Source organism: Salmo trutta, chromosome 25, assembly GCF_901001165.1.
Source record: "Salmo trutta chromosome 25, fSalTru1.1, whole genome shotgun sequence".
In the NCBI taxonomy this organism is placed as follows: domain Eukaryota; kingdom Metazoa; phylum Chordata; class Actinopteri; order Salmoniformes; family Salmonidae; genus Salmo; species Salmo trutta.
The window spans coordinates 33,027,566-33,049,387 of NC_042981.1; the positions used below are offsets into that span (position 1 = coordinate 33,027,566).

General features: G+C 39.8%; 1 protein-coding gene across 2 annotated transcripts; it reads right to left on the reverse strand.

The window, feature by feature from the left end:
- Window positions 1–630: 630 nt before the first annotated feature.
- On the reverse strand, window positions 631–18,167 carry LOC115162450 (homeobox protein Nkx-2.2a). 2 transcript variants are annotated; one of them, XM_029713763.1, is made up of 3 exons: window positions 12,181–12,812; window positions 11,218–11,520; window positions 631–1,089 (listed from the first exon to the last, which is right to left on the reverse strand). In XM_029713763.1, the coding sequence occupies exons 1-3, from the start codon at window positions 12,434–12,436 to the stop codon at window positions 896–898; spliced, it is 753 nt and encodes a 250-aa protein (XP_029569623.1). In that variant the 5' UTR covers window positions 12,437–12,812; the 3' UTR covers window positions 631–895. The 2 variants fall into 2 exon arrangements, with proteins under 2 accessions (XP_029569623.1, XP_029569622.1); XM_029713762.1 differs by lacking the exon at window positions 631–1,089 and adding an exon at window positions 17,941–18,167 and having other exon boundaries at window positions 10,609–11,520; window positions 12,181–12,486.
- Between the last annotated feature and the right edge of the window lie 3,655 nt (window positions 18,168–21,822).

The following is a 21,822-nucleotide window of genomic DNA, read 5'->3' on the forward strand; positions in this document are numbered from 1 at the left end:
TAATTATAGTGTATGTAATTGTATGGTAATTTATGTAGGCCTACGATAAAATAAAGTCCCCAATCTCTGATCCTGAAACACTGCCTGATCATCTTAAAGCCAGACACACACAAAGCCTAGTAGTTATGCTCTACAGGAAAGCACAGCCTTTTCTAGAAGGGCTTGTAGACACCAAAACACTTTGATTTGTTTTCAATCGATGTCAAACATTTTTATTTCCACTGTCTTATCAGTTGGATGTTATACTGTATGTACATTTTCAGGAGTTACTCAAATGTATGAATAGTGTATAAGCAGCTGACTGAAACACACACACACACACACACACACACACACACACACACACACACACACACACACACACACACACACACACACACACACACACACACACACACACACACACACACACACACACAACATTTTGAAGGAAGGCCATGGTCCTGATGTGAGCCAATCAAATGATTACAAGTAGTGTGCTGTCCTGGTTACATACAGTGCTTTTTGTCTCTTCTGTTGATCAAAATGTACCTCAGCGGACTCCAACATAAAACTGTTAACTTTTTGGGAAGAAAACACACACGTTTTCATAAAATGAGACAGATTTAACTTTATTTCACCACGGTCAAACACAGATAAATAACATTTGTCATTAACATAATACAATCAACACAAATATGACTTTTTCAGGGACCCACATATAGAGGTTGATGATAATTAACTTACATCTATGACTTCAAACATTTCACAACATTAAAGAGATTTGAGTTGTTATATTATGCACAGAGCTTCCATCCAAAGTTGCGTCTTGTTATCGTGGTGCAGGTTGAACTGTTCTCTGATTGAATTGTGTCTGTCTGTCTGTCTGTCTGAGACAGATGATGGGTAGTCGTTATCAAACTGAAAATCCAAGCATCGCTTCACATTGTTGGCATCTGAAGCACCTCAGGTTCATCTTGTGAAGAAGATGAGACAATCCATTTAGCGAGAGGCATAAACAATCAACTCTTGGAACATGATTGTTGGCGTAGTCTCCAATGGCCATCTTACTTGAAAAGATTGTGCTTGTTATACAAGACATTTCAAGTCCTGAGGTGGAACATTGGGAAAGAGAAGACAAAGAAAATAAGACCATACAGAAATGAGAATACCGTAACCTCACAGCAACAACACTTTTGAATGGAGAGAAATCTAGTGCAGGAGTGTATATTGTGTAATAGTATACTTGCTATGTGTCTTGTAATATAAATACAATATTTGTTGTGTAGTTGACATACACTTTTTATGAATGAATCAGCTATTGAAATAAGACAGGATACTATCTTCCGTTTTTTGAAGCATTCCCAATGTTGAAGCCTGATGCATTGTTCAGGCTATACTACACAGAGAATTGAGAGAATTTGGAATATGAGTATCACAACTAAACAATGCATCAGACTTCAACACGGGGAATGCTACAAAACACTGAGGAATGATATAAACCCTCTGCCATTTCCCCCTCACAGGTTACTTGATAGGCCTCCAGTGTGCTTTGCTTTTGGAGACTTTGCCAATGTGTTCTCAACCTATTCCTTTTTAAACTTGGAATTTATTGTAAGCAACTTCAGGTTCTCTCTCGACGGCACTAAACACACCGATGGATGTCTACTCTAAGGTACTTAAAACACAGTTTTCTTAAAAACAGCCAACTCAGCATCTCTGAGAACAAAATGAAGTTGCTGGTTTTGCCTGGTAGGCATACAACATATATTGATGTCAGTGGAGGCTGCTGAGGGGAGGACGGCTCATAATAATGGCTAGAAAGGAACGAATGGAATGGCATCAAACACATGAAACCCATGTGTTTGATTTATTTAATACCCTTCCACTTATTCCGCTCCAGTCATTACCAGAACTTGTCCTCCCCAATTAAGGTGCCACCAACCTCCTGTGTTGTACATAGTTATTAGAGTAACTTTTGTCCACAACTCCACGACTGTCATGACTGGTAATGTAATGTAATGTAATGGCAATGTTACAGTAAACCATAACAAAACAAAACAGTAAAATGTGAATGGAACAACCAGACCCTAGACATGTACTCACTAACTGCCTTTACTCAATGCACCACAATGAGTATACTGCCCTACCAAGCAAAAAGGCAGTAACTGCTCATTTGGTCGAAAATGAGTTCATGTCATTTTTGCTACATTAAATACATGCTTAATCATGTGGAGAAGTATCCTGCCTCTATTGTATTGTGTTTTGGAGAAAATGAGGGTCATGTTAGCAGTAACTGGATAAAGTTACTGTGAAACCAAGGTAAAGAAAAAAAGCAATTTTTCTAAGTTCCACGCTATGTACATCCTTGGGGCAAAGCTTCCTGCCATCCAGGACCTCTATACCAGGCGGTGTCAGAGGAAGGGCCTGAAAATTGTCAGACTCCAGCCACCCTAGTCATAGACTGTTCTCTCTGCTACCACACGACAAGCGGTACCGGAGCGCCAAGTCTAGGTCCAAGAGGCTTCTAAACAGCTTCTACCCCCAAGCCGTAAGACTCCTGAACATCTTGTCAAAATCTTTTACACTGCTGCTACTCTCTGTTATTATCTATAGATAAGTCAATTTAGTAACTCTACCCATATATGCTACCTCAATTAACCGGTTCCCCCTGTACATGTTATTTTACTGCTGCTCTTCAATTATTTGTTACTTTATTTCTTAAAACTGCATTGTTGGTTAAGGGCTTGTAAGTAAGCATTTTTTTTTATTTAACTAGACAAGTCAGTTAAGAACAAATTCTTATTTTGCAATGACAACCTACCCTAGCAAACCCGGACAACACTGGGCCAATTGTGCGCCGCCCGATGTGATTCCCAATCACAGCCGGATGTGATGCAGCCTGGATTCAAACAAGGTACTGCAATGACACCTCTTACACATGGATGCAGTGTCTTAGACCGCTGCGCCTCTCGGGAGCCCTGGTTGGTTGTAAGGTGTAGACCTTACATTTCCCCATAAGGTCTATTAGACCTGTTGTATTTGGCGCGTGTGACAAATAACATTTGATTTGACTTGAAGTGACTCCAAAGCCACATAACTGGGTCACGATCAGTTGTCATCAAACAAGATGAATCATTCTCTAATAGAATCAATTATACTTAAGATTGTCTAAAAGGAATTTGTCCCTCCAGTTTGGAGTCTACAGAATGGCCTCATACACAGTGTAGATGTGCTATGCTGTAGAAGTCTTGAGAAAGCAAGCAAGGGCAGACAGCTGAGACCTTGAGACAGTTGTTGTTATGGAAACAGGCAGCACTGACATCTCTGGGTTCACGACCAGTGAAGGTCACTGGTTGACAATGGTACACAACACCTACTGAAAGAACCAGGAATAGAGCTGTTTTCATCTCAACATCAACCTTCAACATGTTTATTAAAAGACACCTATGCCCAAATGCAAAGTAGCATTTAAATTACAACCCTATTTGTTATTCATTTTTCCCAATTCTAATTACTGTTTAGATAGAAAAATATATATATAGTATGTCCACTATTCCATCACGCAGGGCCATTCATGTGTTACATGGCAAAGCAAAGCATTTGTTCTTTGGATTGGGGATAGCCAGAGGGTGCGAAGAAGAAGCAACACAGAAGAGTTGAATGGTGTCATATTTAATAAAGACATGGCACAGAAAATACTAACTTTATTCACCTCACTTTACACTAACAAAGGCAAGGAGGAAAGAAATGATGGCGTGATCTTTTTTGTTGGGGGGCGGGGACATTTTTTTTTTACTTACAAAATTACTGTATGTCTAGGAGAGCAATAAAAAATCCAACGATCAAAATGATCCGAACACTGCAGATATAAATGTAACATAGAATGTGTATTAATGCTCCATCACATGGAATGCAGAACTATGTCTTGCTCTATAGTGTCACACTACATTTCTAAACATTATGCCTCACTGGCTTCTGGTGGTTACTCAGTCTTTGTGTTCATATCTCTGTTGCTGCAAGTGTATCTGGATCCTCATCATCCCATTGCCTGAGTTTCACACACTGTTCAGCAGTTCAAAGGTCTGCATGGCTTTTGGCTGGCACACACCACCCAGCTTCCCCAGGCCCAAGTCATCCAGCCATATCCTCTGGGCAGCTGAGCCTTCACCCAGAGGGCACCTCAAAGCATTTAGTTTCCACTCACATACACCAGTTTTTATACATTGCAGGCATGGAGGTACTCCGGCCACCATTAGACCTGGTAGGGATAGAACACACACATACACACGCGTGCATACACATGCACACGTACACACACACACACACACACACACACGCACAAACACCACACACACACACACACACACACACACACACACACACACACACACACACACACAGAGCTCTAAAAAGTGAGCTCTTAAATCCACAATCTGTAAGGTATGCATACCACCAACAAACACATTGAGCTTTTTCACATGCTAATAGCACTAGATTTTTTAATGTCCAATGACATTCCATGAGAGCAACATTACTTTAAAAAAACATGATTTATGGCTTATACATTTTTCTTCAATGAAAACATAAACAATGGAGTATGTTGACATGGTATCCACACACAGTTTACAGCAAAGCCATTTTAACACGAAACCAGATTCAGTTATATTTGTCTCTACTCACCTCTTTCCCTGGTTTCATGGTAGTTGCTAGTCCAGTAGATATTTGGATGATTCAAACACTTGCAGTTGTGGTACAGTCCACCCAGAAAGCACCCAAGGACCGTACCATTCCATAGAGGAGAGATGCTCCTATAGTTTAAATCAGGGATGGGCAACTTTGATGGGGGCCACAAAAAAACGGAACTAATCATGAGGGGCCGCAGTGGCTCGTGGGTCTGCATACCCCCCTTGTGAGGAAAACATTTGAGCGACCCCCCTTGTGACAGCAAAGAGAAGAAAAAAATGTTTTCAAGTTCATTTTGCCATGGGGCAAGGAGAACATTTTGATGTTTTAAAGCAAATTTGCTGAAATTCTACAAATTTTGCCATGGGGCGGAAAGAAGATTTTGCAATTGTATAACTAATTTCCTGCAATTCTACATATTTTGTCATAGGGTGGAGGCAAATGTTTGCTGTTTTTAATATGATAACTGATGATCAATGAGCCCCACCCTGGTCATAATTCGATTATGCTTACTACAAGTTTAGATAGCTGGCCGCTATAATAATTTACCAATCTTAAAAAAAAGCTGACATGGGCTAATTGACTGACTGCTGATGCACAACCACATTTAGAAATTGTAGATCCTATATTATATTATTCTAACTCTCAATAGTAAGTTCATCCCACGACTGAGTTCCAAATTATAATTTTTTTTTTTTTTTAAGTTGTATGTTTTATTTTATTATTGGTCAGCAGGCCTACAAAGGGGGTGCGGTCCGCAGGCTCGCAAGTTGCCTATCCCAGGTCTGAATGTCTGGTTAAATTGACTCCCCGGAGAGGCTGGCATCATGCAGGTTCAAAATAGAAATAGACTAATCTGGCCAATGCATTTTTAAAAAAATATTATAAAACAATGAGCTTTAACTATAACAGTATATTTAAACAATACACATAACTATTCATCTGTCCTCAGTAGTCATTTCCTACCAGCTGGTAGTGAAGAAGTAGGCCTTATCCAGAGGTTTGCCACCATTTTGAAGAGTTAAAGAAATGCTAAATATTTGGTCTGCTGGTTAAATATGCAAGTTATTCTGATTTTCGAAAAAGTGATTTTCTTAAAAACTGCTATGATAGGCTTAGGCTATTGAAAAAATATTTGTATGTATTTATTTTTCTTCTCATAAATGAGGAAATAAATCCCGCCCAGGTTGAGAATCGCTGCCTGTCCTATTCTTCCTGATTCACAGATGTTTACTTGTGTTGCCTTGGAGAGTCTGTACAAAGTTTGAAACTGATAGACTCTCGTGTTTGCAAGTACATAAGGTGTTATAAACCCTTACGTTGTAAAATGATCCAAGTTCTCTGAGGAATATCGCACAATGAAGCGTCTTGAGAACAAGTCAGTCATCATCATATAAAAAATGGATGCTTCCCCCACTGCATCACCATCAATTATGTATATAAACATCTCCATAGGCTACTCTATTTCTAAAACACAGTGAATCGTTTTTATGTGCATCAACGTGATCCTCTTGACATGATCAAATTAAAGCTAACAAAAGTAAGCTTTTTGTTACCAGCGCCAACTCCACTGGCCTGTTGTCCTGGCTATAAATCATGTACATGCTGCCGCAAAATAGCGCAAAATGATTGATGTATTGGTAACCTATCCTGGCTGAATTCATCCAATATCAATCCAGATAATACGGACTCGGGCTTTTTGTAGAGGGGTTGCTAAAAATGGCAGTTTTGTTGTTGTTTATGTGTGCGTAAATACAGCCCACCCTGGTTGCAATCGTTTGTATGAGCAGGGCGCCATTGCTCTAAGATGATGATGAGACTGAGGAGGGGGGAGTGCAGGATGATGATGCTGCTACAGTGAAATGTCATTTTTAATATAATTATCAATAACTTTACATTGGTCATTTACCAGAATGACTTTTTCCAACTCGGCCGCTGATCATATAGGCAGCTTTCTTTCCACATACATTCCACCAACGTTTTGGAAATGGCATGTTGCAATTGCCCTTATATGTCCTCGGTGCTACAATAATCAAAAATATTAATCCGTGTCATGCATATGGCAATCACTGATATGGAAAATGTTGAAAATATTTTCTTTAAAATGTATTTCATAATCCAATTGCGCCACACTGTGGAGTTGGTCTCTCTCTCGCCCTCTCTCTCTCTCTCAATGAGGGTGCGTAATTTGCTTTATTTTCGAAAGTGCAATATAATATTGGAATGCATGTCATTGAAATATTGATCTATATTGTACACAAAGTTTGGCTTTGTTTTCTAATTCAACCAATTTTTAAATCATATATTGTATACTTGTTCTCTTTAAAAGGCACCATATTGATCATATGCCAAGTTGTTCATCAGATGTATAAGTAAAATAACATTTAAATGTATAAAATTATAACGGTAATACTGTAGGCCTGTGAGTTTTGAGGACAACGGCGTAATATAGGTCCAAACTATAGACCTCTGCTTCCATCTTGTGGCAACCAGGCGTAAGGGCTGATTTCTCTCTCTCTCTCTCTCTCTCTCTCTCTCTCTCTCTCTCTCTCTCTCTCTCTCTCTCTCTCTCTCTCTCTCCCTCTCTCTAATATCTGCACTGTGCCACGGCACTAAGCGAATCTAATCTAGATCTTTAAGGCAATAAAACTAGATTGCTTCCTTTAAATGAAAGCTCCACTTATTATAGCTTTGAAATCCTCGTTTATTTGGAGATGCACACGATCCAGAATGATTTATGCCGAGGTTCAAACGGTCAGGATGACGAAGACCCACACAGTCCTAAGTGCATATTTCCTGAAGTATTCTATTCTAACGCATATAATAGCATTATCCACGGGGTGAACTATGTTGCACATACCGAGAGTTTTGTTTTATTTGTTGTTGAGACCCCCCCCGCCACCTCGTGCATCCAAAAGCAATTTCAGATAAACATAGCGCTGCTACTGTTCTGGCATTGAGAAGCTGCATAATTTCCTCGTGTATTAATGAGAATATAAGAACCGAAATTTGGTCCCAAGGTGAATGTGCGTCATGGAGAATATTTCTACTTCTATATCCGGAAAAAAACGTAGAACTACGCCTGAATGTGATAGACCTTGAACTAGGTGCTATTCAGCAAGTTAGTAATCGTTAAGGAGAATCATTCGCGTTAGGTCTGCACGGAGACCTGCCTTTAGTATTATAGTCGATTCTTCTCCCATGGACAACAAACAAAAATCATAAATAAACAAGTAGGCCTAGAGCTATCGGAGAAATTCATTTAGGCCTACATTCGGATTTAGACATTCAAAACCAATATCCCGTGCTCTGTATTATCTTTTGGTAAGCCTATTGCATTCACTATATTGTCATTGTTGAAAAATAAACGTTTTTAAGCCTACTCTAAAAATTATGGAAATAGAAATGTCTGGAAAAGAGAACGGATAAAGCTAAGGTGAAATTGGTATTGCATTCAGATTCCTGAATTCTTGAATGTCTTGTCTCGTGTCATGGTAGGCCTATATAAATCAAGTCAGATATTTTCCATAGAGATCAGAAATATGCCATCCATGAAACTGATATAAAGCTAACAGGAAATAAGACTGCTCGAAATTAAGAGTTTTAAAATAGTTTTGCTGCCCAGTGACCGACCACACTCTTCTGGGGACAGACAATAATCGTTCTTTGAGTTGGGAGGAGAGCGAGAGAAAGAGAAATGAGAGGGTCTGTTGTTAGCATATCTCCATCAAGGAAGAACGACTCCCTGTTATCTGTGAATGGGTGTTCTTTTTCCACAATAGATATAGCACGAATTTTTTATTCGTTTTTCTTGGAGACAACAATGCTTTATTTGAAAGCTGGACACAATTTGGGTTTGTGAGGGATCCTTTTCTCCTTGCCCGAGCCCAGCTGTCCATATGGGATACAACGTGTACAACAAGGATCACAATGGCACTAACTGACAGGCACGACAAAAACCCAAGGATACATCTCCCTGACTCGGGGATGCACTGGTCAAGATAAAAGAACTGAATAGCACCAAGAAACTCTGACAGTCTCTCTATCCACACTGTCTGCACTCCCACTCTGGCTCCTCGTTAATATGCACGCCTCTAACATCCACGACAACCGGCCCTAGGCCTTTGTGTGCTTTTTGTGTGGTGTACTGTATATTGTGCCACGATGGACTGCACACAACTGCCCCGTCACAGTAGTAAATCTCGGGGCATCGGGGTTAGGGCCACACAGAAATCAACATGTTTTATTGACTTAAACGGAACCTAAATGAAGTCAACTCTGTGTTACGCGGGTTGCTATAGCCAGGGGTGTTTATCGGAATGTATCATTGTAGCCTAGTTGTGACGTCTAGTTCTATAGTCTAACATTAATGTCATCTTTTTTTTAATCAGGTTTTTATTTCACTCGAGGTTAAGGCAAACGCAAAATGCAGGCAACAATAGTATAATCTAGGAACATTATGTTGGAAATAAAATGAAATGCGATAAATTAGGCTATACTTCAATTATATTGCTTATTTCCCCTTCCACGGATATGCGCCCTTTAAAAAAATGTTGTAGGACCCTGGGTTTCTACCCAATAGTGCTATATGAAATCGAAACTATTAGCTTATAGGTCATTCAAGGAATGCTATTTCCACTGTAAAAAATAAATAATATATAGCCTATAGAATAAGCAACAACTTCATTGTGAAAAAACAATGCGATACAACCATTAGCTTGTACAAATATGATTACGTTAATAACTAGTTAATAGAGCGAGTATTAGTGAATAAGTCCCCGGCACAGCTCGCAAATGTAAACATTGTAGCCTCTCTGAAGAAAACATATTGAGTCTCTGTAGCCTGGACCAAAAGCAGTGGCCCCTTGAGATAGAATTCTGTAAATAATTAGCAATTCGTGTCAATGTAGCTGTTTGTTCAATGATAGTGAGGGCGACTCTAACATCTGTTCACTAAGATCTCGGTGCTGGGACAAACACAATGCAGTTAGGATTTTGTCAAAGGTAATGAATGATTTTACCCAGGATACTGAATTGGGTCTGATAATCCGCAATGCGCTCTGTGATTCACTTGGGACCAATTTGGTCCTTGTATCGAGTACTTTGCTGGGTACCCTGTTTTAGATAACTATTTGGATACAGACAAGATTCGTAGCCCATCGCTCTAGAGGCCTATATAACCCATCCACTAAAAGCTACAGTATAATGCATAGGCTAACATAGAGCAAGAGATATTGAAGACTATACGTGACTTGACTGATATTCCTTTTACTTTCTGTGTTTGCTTGACAACAGTCACGTGCGTAAAACCGTGCGTAAAATCAAAAAGTTTTTGCATTAAATCAATTAAAAAAATATACCACTTCACACCCCAATGCGAGAGCAGTTCGAGACCTTGAAAAGGAGAGCTTTGACTCAACGCTTCTTAGCTGAAGATGCCCTCTTAAGTGAGTGGATTTTAGGCCCATTTCAAAAGTGACTTTAGCCTCCTTATTACTGACGTGTTCAAATTCTGAGAATTTATAAGGATTAATTTAGGTAAAAAAAATAAGAATTCAAGTGCGCGAAAGATAAATGAACCTCCTCTCTATGCCACTTTACGCAACACGTAGGCTGTCGTCCCTCTCCTTACCAATGTTAAGCGTATGTATTCAATAAATCAAATAGAACGTAGTTAAGACACGCAAACCAAAACGTAATTTCTTCAACACAGCATTTTATTAAAATCCTTATAAAAATCGGTATATTTCCCCATCAGCGCGCGATTGAACTGTTATTCACATAATCATATGGGATCTGTTACGACAGTCATGACAATTTCGCCACAAATTCTTCCTTCTTTTTTAATTGGAAATATGTATATCTCCACTTATACGATCCTGCATGTTTCTGGTTTGCAAACAATCACGACAAAGTATTTACAAAAAACAAAGGGAAAAAAGCTAAAAGTTGCCAATGTTTATTCATGGCCATAAATATTTTCGGTCCATTGTAAAAGAAGCAAGAAATCTTCTATAATTATAAAGTGGTTCTGTACGTGCTTATAACACGAAGGACAAAAAGAAAACATTTCTACAACACACAAACATACTTTACAAAATTTCACAAGAGCATTGACATTCTTAAATCTAGGGAGAGGCTGGACCCAGTTCTCTTAACGAAAACATGTAAACATGGCGCACACATTAGCCCCCCAAAAAATGGTAAATAGGCCTATGGGTCAAGCTGCAAAATGAAAAGTCTTTATTTTGTAGTGAACCCCCTATCGTGCTCTTAAAGGGCAGCCCCGCAAGTCTCTACTAGTTCACCAAGTCCACTGTTGCGTTTGCATCAAGTGATGTGCTGAAGGGAATTGTGGCGTGGTGGCGGCGCTGTACTGAGCATTATATTGCATTTGATGAAGGGTCTGGGCGCTATATGCCGAGAGGGGGAATCCAGCCTGAAATGTGGCCGCCAAGTCCTGAGCTTTAAGAGTATGACAAGGCTTTCCATCCCTGACTAAGACAGGCACGGCCACCCGCCGGGGAGAGGGGAGATGGGTCACTTCCATACCTTTTTCAGCGCGCGCTCTCTTCATTTTGTATCGATGATTCTGGAACCAAATTTTCACTTGAGTTGGAGTCAGGCGAATCAAACTCGCGAGGTGTTCTCTCTCTGGCGCGGAAAGGTATCTCTGTTGCCTAAATCGACGCTCAAGTTCGTACGTCTGTGCTTTGGAAAACAGCACTCTTCTTTTTCTCTTCTTACCGGAGTCGCTGCCGTTGCTTGAAGTTTCCTTGTCATTGTCTGGCGATTCGTCCGCGGAGGGTTCTGGGGACTTGGCTGAGTCTTGAGAACTAGCTGATAGACCATGCACTGCGTGGGAGAGACAAAATACAACCGTTAAAATGGGGTTCTCGACTGAAGTGCACCTGCCAAGCACATACGGAAATGCAACATTTTGGACTTTTTCAAAGAAACATGTTAAAGTAACTGACTTCGTTTTGTAGGCTACAGCCAAAATACAATGTTATTAGCTAATGTCGTTTTTTATGTTGGGACCCACAAAAATGTTTCCCATCAGCCCCCAAAGAAAGTGATTTACTGAAGCAGCAACACCATGCATTGTCTGCCTACAAATCCTCATCATGCTAAAATGTAATACACAGGGTCACATTTCTGAAGACGATATTATGTGGCTTTATAGTCGATGCATTTACAAGTCTCTATTGATCATATTGGAAACACTTGTTTACTCAATATAAATGGAGTAAACATGACATTATTCTAATGGTGGTAACGCCTTAAATCGAGCGCAGCAATCAATGCACGGCGAATAAAGACGAATGCTGCACATCATTCAAGGGCACCATTGAGCCCAGACACTAAGGAATGGAGTGATTCTGCATTCAATCAAGTATAGATTTGCTAACACATATATGATGCGTTCTCACTCACAAAACAGGCAGATTACAAGTCTTAACACCAACAGTATGTGCAATGCAAATGAACTTAACATTCTTAAAGAGTACTTACGTGAATATTGGATACTGTCCGTGGTGGCAAGCCATCTTGTGTAAGGATTGTCACTACTATCATAAAATGGGTTCTTTATAGGCAGATTCTGAACGTTTTCGAGAGGACTTTGCACCAAAACTCCAGTGTTTTTTGTTGTCTCCGATCCCTCGTTATCTTCCTCCGGTCCAGTGATAGATCCTTCTTCATCATTCGTGTCAGGGAGGTCCAAAATGTCCTTCACAGAAAAGCCCGTCTTTGTGTTGGTCAACGACATATTCTGGGGAAATGTATGCAGGAAAGTTGCTGCACCAGTTTGGCAATCCGCTGTTTTAAAAGACAAAACACAATCGCTGTTCAGGAGGGGAAAAAAAGGATCTCTCAGTTCCGTTCTACGTTGAACTACAGTCAAAGCAAATCATGAGCCTCTGTCGATAAGCGTTACCTAACCAAGTAGAAGAGCAATCAGTTTTGTAAGTCCAGGAAGAATGCCAAAGTGTCTGAAGTGCTATATCTGGCTCATGTATACTGTGCTACTGCTGGGTGCTAGGGGGAAATAAGCCATTACCGGTCCGATCAGTCCATATAAGGTTGGTCTCAACACATGAACCTGCAGTGAAAAAGCATTAAAAACGCAAAGGTTGGCCACGTGTGGGCGGGTCTTGGGAGTCAAGTGGATGAAGACAGTGTTTGCAGATGTGAAATTGTGGGTTTTGGGCAGATCCGAGCCTCTACCATTGGTGCTTCAGAACATGATGAGTGGTATAACGTGTCAATTAATTACAAAGATGGGGAGGGCCTTTTTTACACCCTATTTACATACAAAGGACCTCCAAGTAGCTTTACACTCCGAATACTTGAACGCTCGTTTTAACAAATTGCTCCTGAAAAAGCTTTTGCCTTGCACTCTCCGCATATATAAAATATGAATCATTAAGCTGGAAAACGTATTTTTGACGGTTTGTACAAAACTGTGGTCTGGATACCCGTTCGATATCCTATTCATTTCTATCATATTTTCTCTCCTAAATAAGATATTGTCTGATTTTTTAACACTTATTTATGTAAACCATTTGAGTCAATATTTTGATTTAGGTTAAGGGACAAGGGGCTTAAATGAAATAAATCGGATATTATTTCTTTGGAAAACAATTTCGGATATAATAAGGGCAATGAATGATAACCTATAGACAATAATAATATTGACGAATAGCCTATAATAATAATAATAATAATAATAATACATTGGAATAATAGCAGCGTTTTAGCCGAGAGGAAGAATAGCCTAGCGTTTATGCATGTTTTTGAAGACCCTATTCTAATTTTGACAATGATGGTTTTGAACGTGCTATTGAATTGAACAGAACAGGTTCTCACCGCATGTTCTAAGAACTGTTTTAAATACATTTTTCCAATTGCATTATTGGGAAATTGCTTCAATGTGCGTTTTTCCCCAAGAACACAGCAGAGTATTGTTTGTGCAGGCTCCTTCGACGTGCTTTATAAGTGCTCCATCGTCACCTCTTTCATAGAAAGCAAAGTATCATTGTAGATTCGTTTATTTTCCTCCCTTCAATACTTTTTTTGAGCTTCCCCTCTCTCTGCTGTTGCCCCTCTGCCTCCTATCTAGTATGTGATGTGGGTGACAATGTTGCACGTTTCTAGCAAGTCCTCTGCGCATCCTGGGTGGTCGGACCCGGCCAAACACAAATACAAACCGATTGCTAAGCTGCAGACAATGGAGGAAATGTAGACAAATGTCCGGCTCCTGTTGGAAGCTTTTGTCTGGGTGCAGTTTTTGCATTTATTTCAGGGGCGAAATAATGGATGATTGACGCCCCTGTACAATGCTTTCTAACTGTTTGGAATAAATCTGAGGTTGTTCCTAGTTGTCATGGCATTCAACTGCTTTCAATGGACTATCTCTTCATTCCGTCCTGAATCCTTCCACAATAGCCTATTAAGGAAAGTCCTTCATCTCAGCACACACACAGACACATACATACACATACATTCACAGACACACACTCTCCTTCTCCCTCTCTAGGACGCAGACGAGAAAGGTGTCAAAACATTTTCTTTCGTGCCTAAACATGCCATTTACTTTACTGGCTAAAGTTTGTGGGGTTTCCTACCCTCCCGCCCACAGAGGCAATTTTCACGAAGGAAAGCCCGTCCTTCCACAGTTTGAAATACAAAATATTTGAAAGACAATATCAACATATTTTTTTTTATTAATATTGTTTTGTTATTATTATTATTATCCACACTGGATGGTGGTAGGTCTGTTTTCCTTCACCCACGGAGCTAGCAGTGCACCTGACCTGAAAGGTACATAGTTTTGGCATGGGCTATATAATTAATCACACTGTCTCAAACAGCGACAATGACTCAATTGAACTGAACGGGGTTTGAGCAAAGTCGAGCTGTGACATAGCAAAGAGGTTACTACCTGACCTTATCTGCCGAGTATGCTGCATAAATGCGATGTTGAGGGACACCTTCGGGGGTATCCAGCTCGCTCTGTGTGCAGTAAACAAGCACAAGAAGAAGGCTACAACGGTGGATTTTTGTTGTCGTTGCAACTCCTATGTGCACATCTCATCAATATATGCAATATGAGACAATTACTTCATTTTACAACGAGTAGCCTCATGTTTATGTTCAGTAAAACTTAAGTTTATGCATTATTTATAGTCACGTCATTCCGCTTGGCCATTCTTCTTTGTGGCAAAATGAGAGTCCGCTGGTGTTGATGGTAGTAGGAGCGCACGACGCGGTCTGTGGGCAGTTATTGGGGATGTATTTGAACAATTGAAGTGAGGGTTTCGGCAGGAAGAGGTAAAGTGGCCGTGCCTACTTCACTTCGAGAGCCATCTCCTTGTGTTTACCTGTTTACTTTCACATGTAGCTCAAACAGGCCGCTTGCCTTTTCACTCTGAATATGGGCAGTGGTCTATTTATTGCCTTACCTTCCTACTCTTCTACATTTGCACACACTGTACATAGATTTTTATATTGTGTTTATTGACTGTACGTTTGTTTATGTGTAACTCTGTGTTGTTGTTTTTGTCGCACTGCTTTGCTTTATCTTGGCCAGGTCGCAGTTGTAAATGAGAAATTGTTCTCAACTGGCCTACCTGGTTAAATAAAGGTGAAATAAATCATTTAAAAAGTGCATGGCATTCTTTAACAAAGCAGGTTCAGCCATCTTGACGGGACCGATTCCTGGCAATAAGTGACTTATAATAAATGTATGCACCGTCCAACCAGTCCACTGCACGAAGTGAGTTTAGCTTACTAAAGCTTATTTAATGAATGAATAGCCTACATATTCTACATGATTATGTTATTACTATGGATATATTATTTCACACTGAAAAATGAAATAAAAAGCACACTAATTGCAATGATACCAGTAACGATATACACAATGGAAATATTAATAATATTATTAATACTGATACTATTTAGGATGTAATATTTATGACGTTTATAATAATGATAATATGAATAAAACTGTAATAAATCGTTTCCTCTCTCGTTATATTTAACTCCAGAAAACTACGGATGCTGAGGACGACAACACCGCATTATGCCCGGCTGCTAGAGGGTCTCAGGCGCAGCGTTGACGGGGGTGAGTGTATCTTCTGTGCTGTCTATCGGACCCAGTAATGATCGGACAGAGAGAGTGTTGATGTGTAGAAGAACCAAGATGCAACCCTGACTACTGTTTTTAAATTGGCGCTTTGAAACAGATAGAGCGAGGCTCGTGGTTTGCATTTACCGCCCAGCTGAGTGTAATTGTCGCTAAAGGCAATGGATACACTCTAAACAATACATTACCAGTGTATTTTGAATTCACATGGGAATTCCTAGCTCTTTCATCACTGGTTGTGTGTGTAACTAAAACGGAGCATGTATAAAGGTCTGTAATATTCGAGTGATATAAAAAATTATACTGCACTTGAAAAAATAGGCATACTGTTGAATTTGTTTAGTTGTGTTTTACACAAATAAATAATAGAAAGCTAAGTTCTGCTGTAAACAGCTTATTTTATAAGACGGTTCTCATGCTTATAATTGTTACAATACAATACCAAACCAATGCAGACACATGCATTCACCATCATCACATTGCCTAGGCCTAATTAATTTTCAAATTAATCAAAAAAGGCCGTCGGACGAATAGATAGTTCTCACCCAAATCTTCCCAAATTTTAAAGAAACTATTGTTCACGAATGAAGAAAGGCCTTTTATACAGTTGATTAAATACATCTTCTGATTGAACGCATTAAGAATGCTTCAGGACGATGTATTATAACGTTGATCATTCCTTTCTTTAATCTCTGAATTTCAGTGTGTTTCGACACCTCAGGCAGAGAGTTAAGCTTTGATAAAGGTAACCCCGTTTGCCTCGAGGTGCTCATGATAAATGTATAAAGTGACAAGACCGATTCCCCTCCTCTATGATTAAAAGGCTATATATAATATGCAGGTAAAAGTAGGCTTACATCCGGTTTATTTATGGGACTAAGTCATGGCCCGGGGAGGGTGGCCCGAGGCACAAATCATTTGGAGAACTTTGATTCCAGAAATCCAAGCACCTTTCGCTTGCGGGCAAACCCAATGCCTTTATTCGTCTCCCTTCTTCTAATGATTAAACATGTCACAGCGAGATTAGCGCTGCGCCCGTGCCCAGAGGAGATGCCTTCATTTGTTAAACCACCAGTTTATTTGTAACGTTGAATTTCATGCTGCACTGTTAGTGTATGTGGCAGGCCTTTATCGGGTTCTCTGAGACAAATTGCTAAACGGTTTATTATTTTTAATCACTTCCCCCTTTTATTGTCTCACAGAGACTATAAGGAACAATTTGCTTGAGTCGCTGCGACCTGCTTGAAATTAATCATACGAGAAGCAACCGTTCACACTTTGTGCATTCATTCACCCTGCAAACACGATTACATTTCCCCAAACAATTCGCGTCACCTATACCAAGCAGCAAACGGCTCCGGAGTCAATCATACGACATAAACATACTGACACAGTGTCCTTACGCAGGGCAGGCAATGGCGTTAATAAACTGTCTTTGGAGAGGCATCTGTAATACTCTAGCGGACTCTACTGACAAAGCTGTGACATGACAAGGGGGGAAACATCGTCGGATGCAGGCCCGTGTTAACCGTTGGTCAGTTTTCTCTCTCACATTTTACTTAGAACTAAATCAATACTATCTTACTTCAATAATATATATTATTTTCACGTTTTAATCGTAACTATTGCATCGATTTTACCATAGCAAAATACTTAAAGTCCTCGCATTATATGACACACAGGCAGTCAGAAGCACTGGTTTATTTTTAGCATATCGTTTAAGTTGTGGTTCATGCGCAGTTACTGTGGACACGAGATTGATTTAACTATCCTATTTGTTTTGAAAGTTATATGTAGAATATTGTGGGAAATGTGGGCACAGTGACTGTCATAGTACAAATTAAAATCATCAACATCCAATGCTCCAACAGTAGTAATTCAAAACTAGTTGTGATACACATTCAAGTTTAGGAACATCACAAATGCAATACAAGCTAGCATTAGAAAATCTGAAACACATATAGGCTATGGCATTCTGGATTTGATGTTAGGAAATGGTGTCAGGCACAAACGCACACACAAACACAGGGACACAGCGAGAAAAAAGAAACCGTATTATTCTACATCACCTGCAATGCACAGTACCTGAGGGAGTTAAACGATCATAGGCATATTGCTCTCACCTGGTGACTGCTGACAGGAATTGGATGAGTTGTGTAGCCTGCGTTAAGACAGCGCGCGGTTAATGAAATATCTCCAAATGGGAGTCAGGAGTGCGTGCAGAGATAAGCTTGATGCGGTTTATATACCCAGAAAGCAAGTGGTGCTCTTCTGATATGGTACAAGTGCGTTTGCATAGCTGGCCAAGTGGCTCTGCTCTTGCTGACTCGCTAACATTGCATGATGTTTGTTTTCCCCCTGCTATGACGTGAAACAAAATATTGGCCATATGTTCATCGGCAATAAATTGGTCACGAGAGATAACACTGCTGCCTCTTGATGGTGCTTTTAACTGAGCCAACCAGACTTTCTCTTTCAGGTTGCTTTTTGTGCCACTAAATCGTGATGTTTAAGATGGTACTTTAGTTTTTATATGTGAAACTTAGATATTTTAAAAGTAAACTGAAAATGAGCTCAGGAGTTTGTCGGTTCTTTAGACCATGGCTCGCAGCCTAGTCGTTGCGCAGAAGGATCTCTAATAAATCGCTTGGTAACCAAGCTACAACGATGCCAAGTGACCAGATGTGTCATGTTATCCATGCAACACCCCCGTTTACATTAGATACACTGATACAATGATTGATAGCAGGGTCACTATGATTCTTTGCAATTGTAAGCCATTCTCTCAATGGTGTAGTTTACACACAGTAATAGCCTAATAACAGAATAACACAACATATGCAAACTGGTTTATTCTATCATATAAACACGCAACAAGCGTGGAAATAATGACATTAAAGAAAATACGTATTTTACAGTTCATGCATTATATCAATCAATCGAAATGTGTAGGCCAAGAAACATACTTCACCACAATCAATATTAGATTTAATCTATATCTCAATTTAAACGTTATAGCGTTCATGTTTAACTGTTATAGGCTACTTTCTATGTCACTAACACTTAGGGCTGTAGTATACATTTATAATACAAATACAAACAATAATAGCAATAACAACAGCAACAATAATAATAACAATATATTTGATCAATTATATAATAATAGGCTAATATATTTTACATAATCTTTTTAGGTTATAGCCTAGGGCCTAGGCTGCTATACGATCACGCATCGCAAAATGCACTTCAAGGGACCAGGGTTCAACTAAGCCGTAGCCACATGAAACCACACCTCTGCATAATATCAAATAGCCCACACGTTTTGATCCAATACTAAAATGAATCATTATGCTACATGCTGCTATTCATAAGCTACAGTAAGCAACTCGCCGATAACAGTGCGTTTTGATCATCTCAGCAATTTAACTGTAAATTCTCATTATACACTACCGTGGGAGTTTCCAAAGATATGATGTAGGCTGCAAGTGTTCATTAGTCTATTACCAAACCAGGGTTACGTTCGCTGTTGTAGAACGTTAGTCGGTCGTCGTGCAGGCTTCGCGATAATATTCAAATGTAGGCTAAGTTGTAAACATGGCTGACATTCATATATGACTCAAGAATCATAGGAAATAAGTCAAAATAGGATATTTTAGCTGGATATAAAAAACTATATTCATAATACAGTGGAGTGTCTTGTAACATTTGGTGCCAGCTGAATTTAAAATCAAATATAATATCTACTCATAGATATCTAAATGATATTGCATGGATTGAGAAATGTATTTAATTCAGAAAACTTTAGCAGATTGCAGCAACAGGACTAAGTAGCTATATGTATTGAAAGGATGAGGCAGGGATGCCAATGACTGCTGTGAAGAAGGTGATATCAAGCATCTACAGCATGGTATTATGGCACCCTGGGGGAGGACAACTTGAATCAAGGCACAATGATTTTATTGTGGGCAGTTTGGAATCTTTGCATGATAATAATGCTGTTGCCTAGTACTGCAGGAGGAGACCATCAATCAATACAGAATACATTACTGATGGGGGTTTTGTGCACAGCCACTTTACTGCTGAAAGAATAAGATTATCCTCCCTGCCATCACCATGTTCAAGAGTATAGCTAAGTCGTTGGGAATACAAATAAATCAATTGGCCTCATCCCACTTTTCAAATTCCACATTAAGCCAAAGTAGTTAGTTAGAGTTTGGATGTATTCATGAGGTCCCGAGGAGTGAGAAATACATTCCACTCACCCGCACTGTGAATCCCCTTGTGCTGTTTGAGATTCATCATAAGTGCTCTGTTGACTAAATACAACACCTCCTGAACAAGGGTGCATAAGATAGGCCCAGTGGTCAAGCTATTATCAATCCCTGGTCTGAAGTCCGATGACTAAAGACACTTCAGATGTAGTCAACGGCCGTATCAAGACACGGACGGCATGGCATTCTCAAATCAATCCGTTCAAGTTTTAATATATCGACCACTTGAGGAGAGCTGAGAGAGGGCTGAGCTTCTCCTCTCACAAATGCCAGGGAAAGTGGGGTTGATTTTCACGGGAAGATGCACTTTCGGAGAAAATGTTTAATCAACGTGAGGGCACACTTGTGTGGCTTTGTGTGAGTGGCTGAGACTCCTGGTCTGGGAGTTGTTAATATACATTACCTTTGGTTGGTATCATAGACAGGCCTCTCCTATTAAAAGGCACAGCAATTTTTCCTCAGCAATAAATGCACTCATAGAGGTGAGGTACTTGGAGTCCTAGCCCTGGGTGCCGTCCTGATGAATGGAAGTCTTTGGCCCACTGAGAGCTGAGAGAGAAAGTAGAAATAAAAGCCGTTTTCCATAGGCTGAGACAAAAGTGCCTGGTTCAAGAGATTGGAGAATACTATCATTTCTTGTGTGGTGATGGCACAATGTGGGAAGAGAGGAGCTGTGGAGTGCAGGGTCAAAAAAAATTCCATCCTCTCACAGTTCCTCTTGGAAAGGCAAAGGTAAGGAGACAATGGCTGGAGAGAGAGAGACTCAGTAAAGTCGTAAAGTGTTTCCAAAGAAACGAGTCTAAAATGTTATGACAAATCTGGCATTCTCCATCAACACCTTTGAATCAAGCACCTTGGATGGAACTTAAAGTACATGCATCTTGGGTGGAGGATTTGAAATGAATAACTCTTGGCGTGGAATGCTTTTTGTTCAGGGTTAGGCCAGTAACTTCAATAAACAACTCAAGATATTAACTTGTATAGTATAGGTAAAGGACCTAGAATGCTGAATACACTATTGCCACATGAGTCTTGAGACACACATTACATGCCAAATACGGACACATACATACAGTACATATTTAAGGCCTTTAACTAATGGCATCAAACTGAAAATTCAGAATGTTTCTGGCTTACTTGGTTACATACTGAGTCACATACTGTACTGAAAAGGCAACGTTGAGCAACAATTGTTGCCCTTGACTTAATACTAGGTGTAAATTCTTTAACGCTGTAATTGGCTGGAATGAAAACCAGCACTCGCACTGTCTCAATGAATGGTGCAAACCATATTTTTGACCAGTGATCAATGGAAAGACGAGCAAAACACATTTACAGTGGAATGTTGAGTATGCTTCCAGGATTTGCTACATGGTCACTGTTGAAATGCCTTCCAATGAATATACTTAAAACATTCAGGCTTTTAATAGTTGTCTACCAATTGTTAGACAGGGACCACATCTGTACGATGAGGCTTTCAAAACAGTTAGGTTTGATAAGCAATGTATATTGAGGGAGGAGCGTTGTTGGGTGCTTTTTCACTGCTTATAAGAGTAAGGTAGAACATCATCCCCACACTGTCATTTTCCATCAAGGTGGACAATAAGTGTTTACCAAGGTAAAAATTGAAGAGCAGTATCAAGTCACACGGTTATGACCAGCTCAACAATGTCTTGCTCACTGTTGCAGGGGCGTTTATAATGGGTGGAGAAGCCTGAGAAAAAAAGAAACTGC

Bases quoted from the DNA above. Each gene is read 5' to 3' on its own strand.
- LOC115162450 (XM_029713762.1), bottom strand. From the start codon at position 12,436: ATGTCGTTGACCAACACAAAGACGGGCTTTTCTGTGAAGGACATTTTG. The intron at 11,521-12,180 runs GTAAGTACTCTT...TCTCCCACGCAG, and splicing joins GGACAGTATCCAATATTCAC to TGCATGGTCTATCAGCTAGT.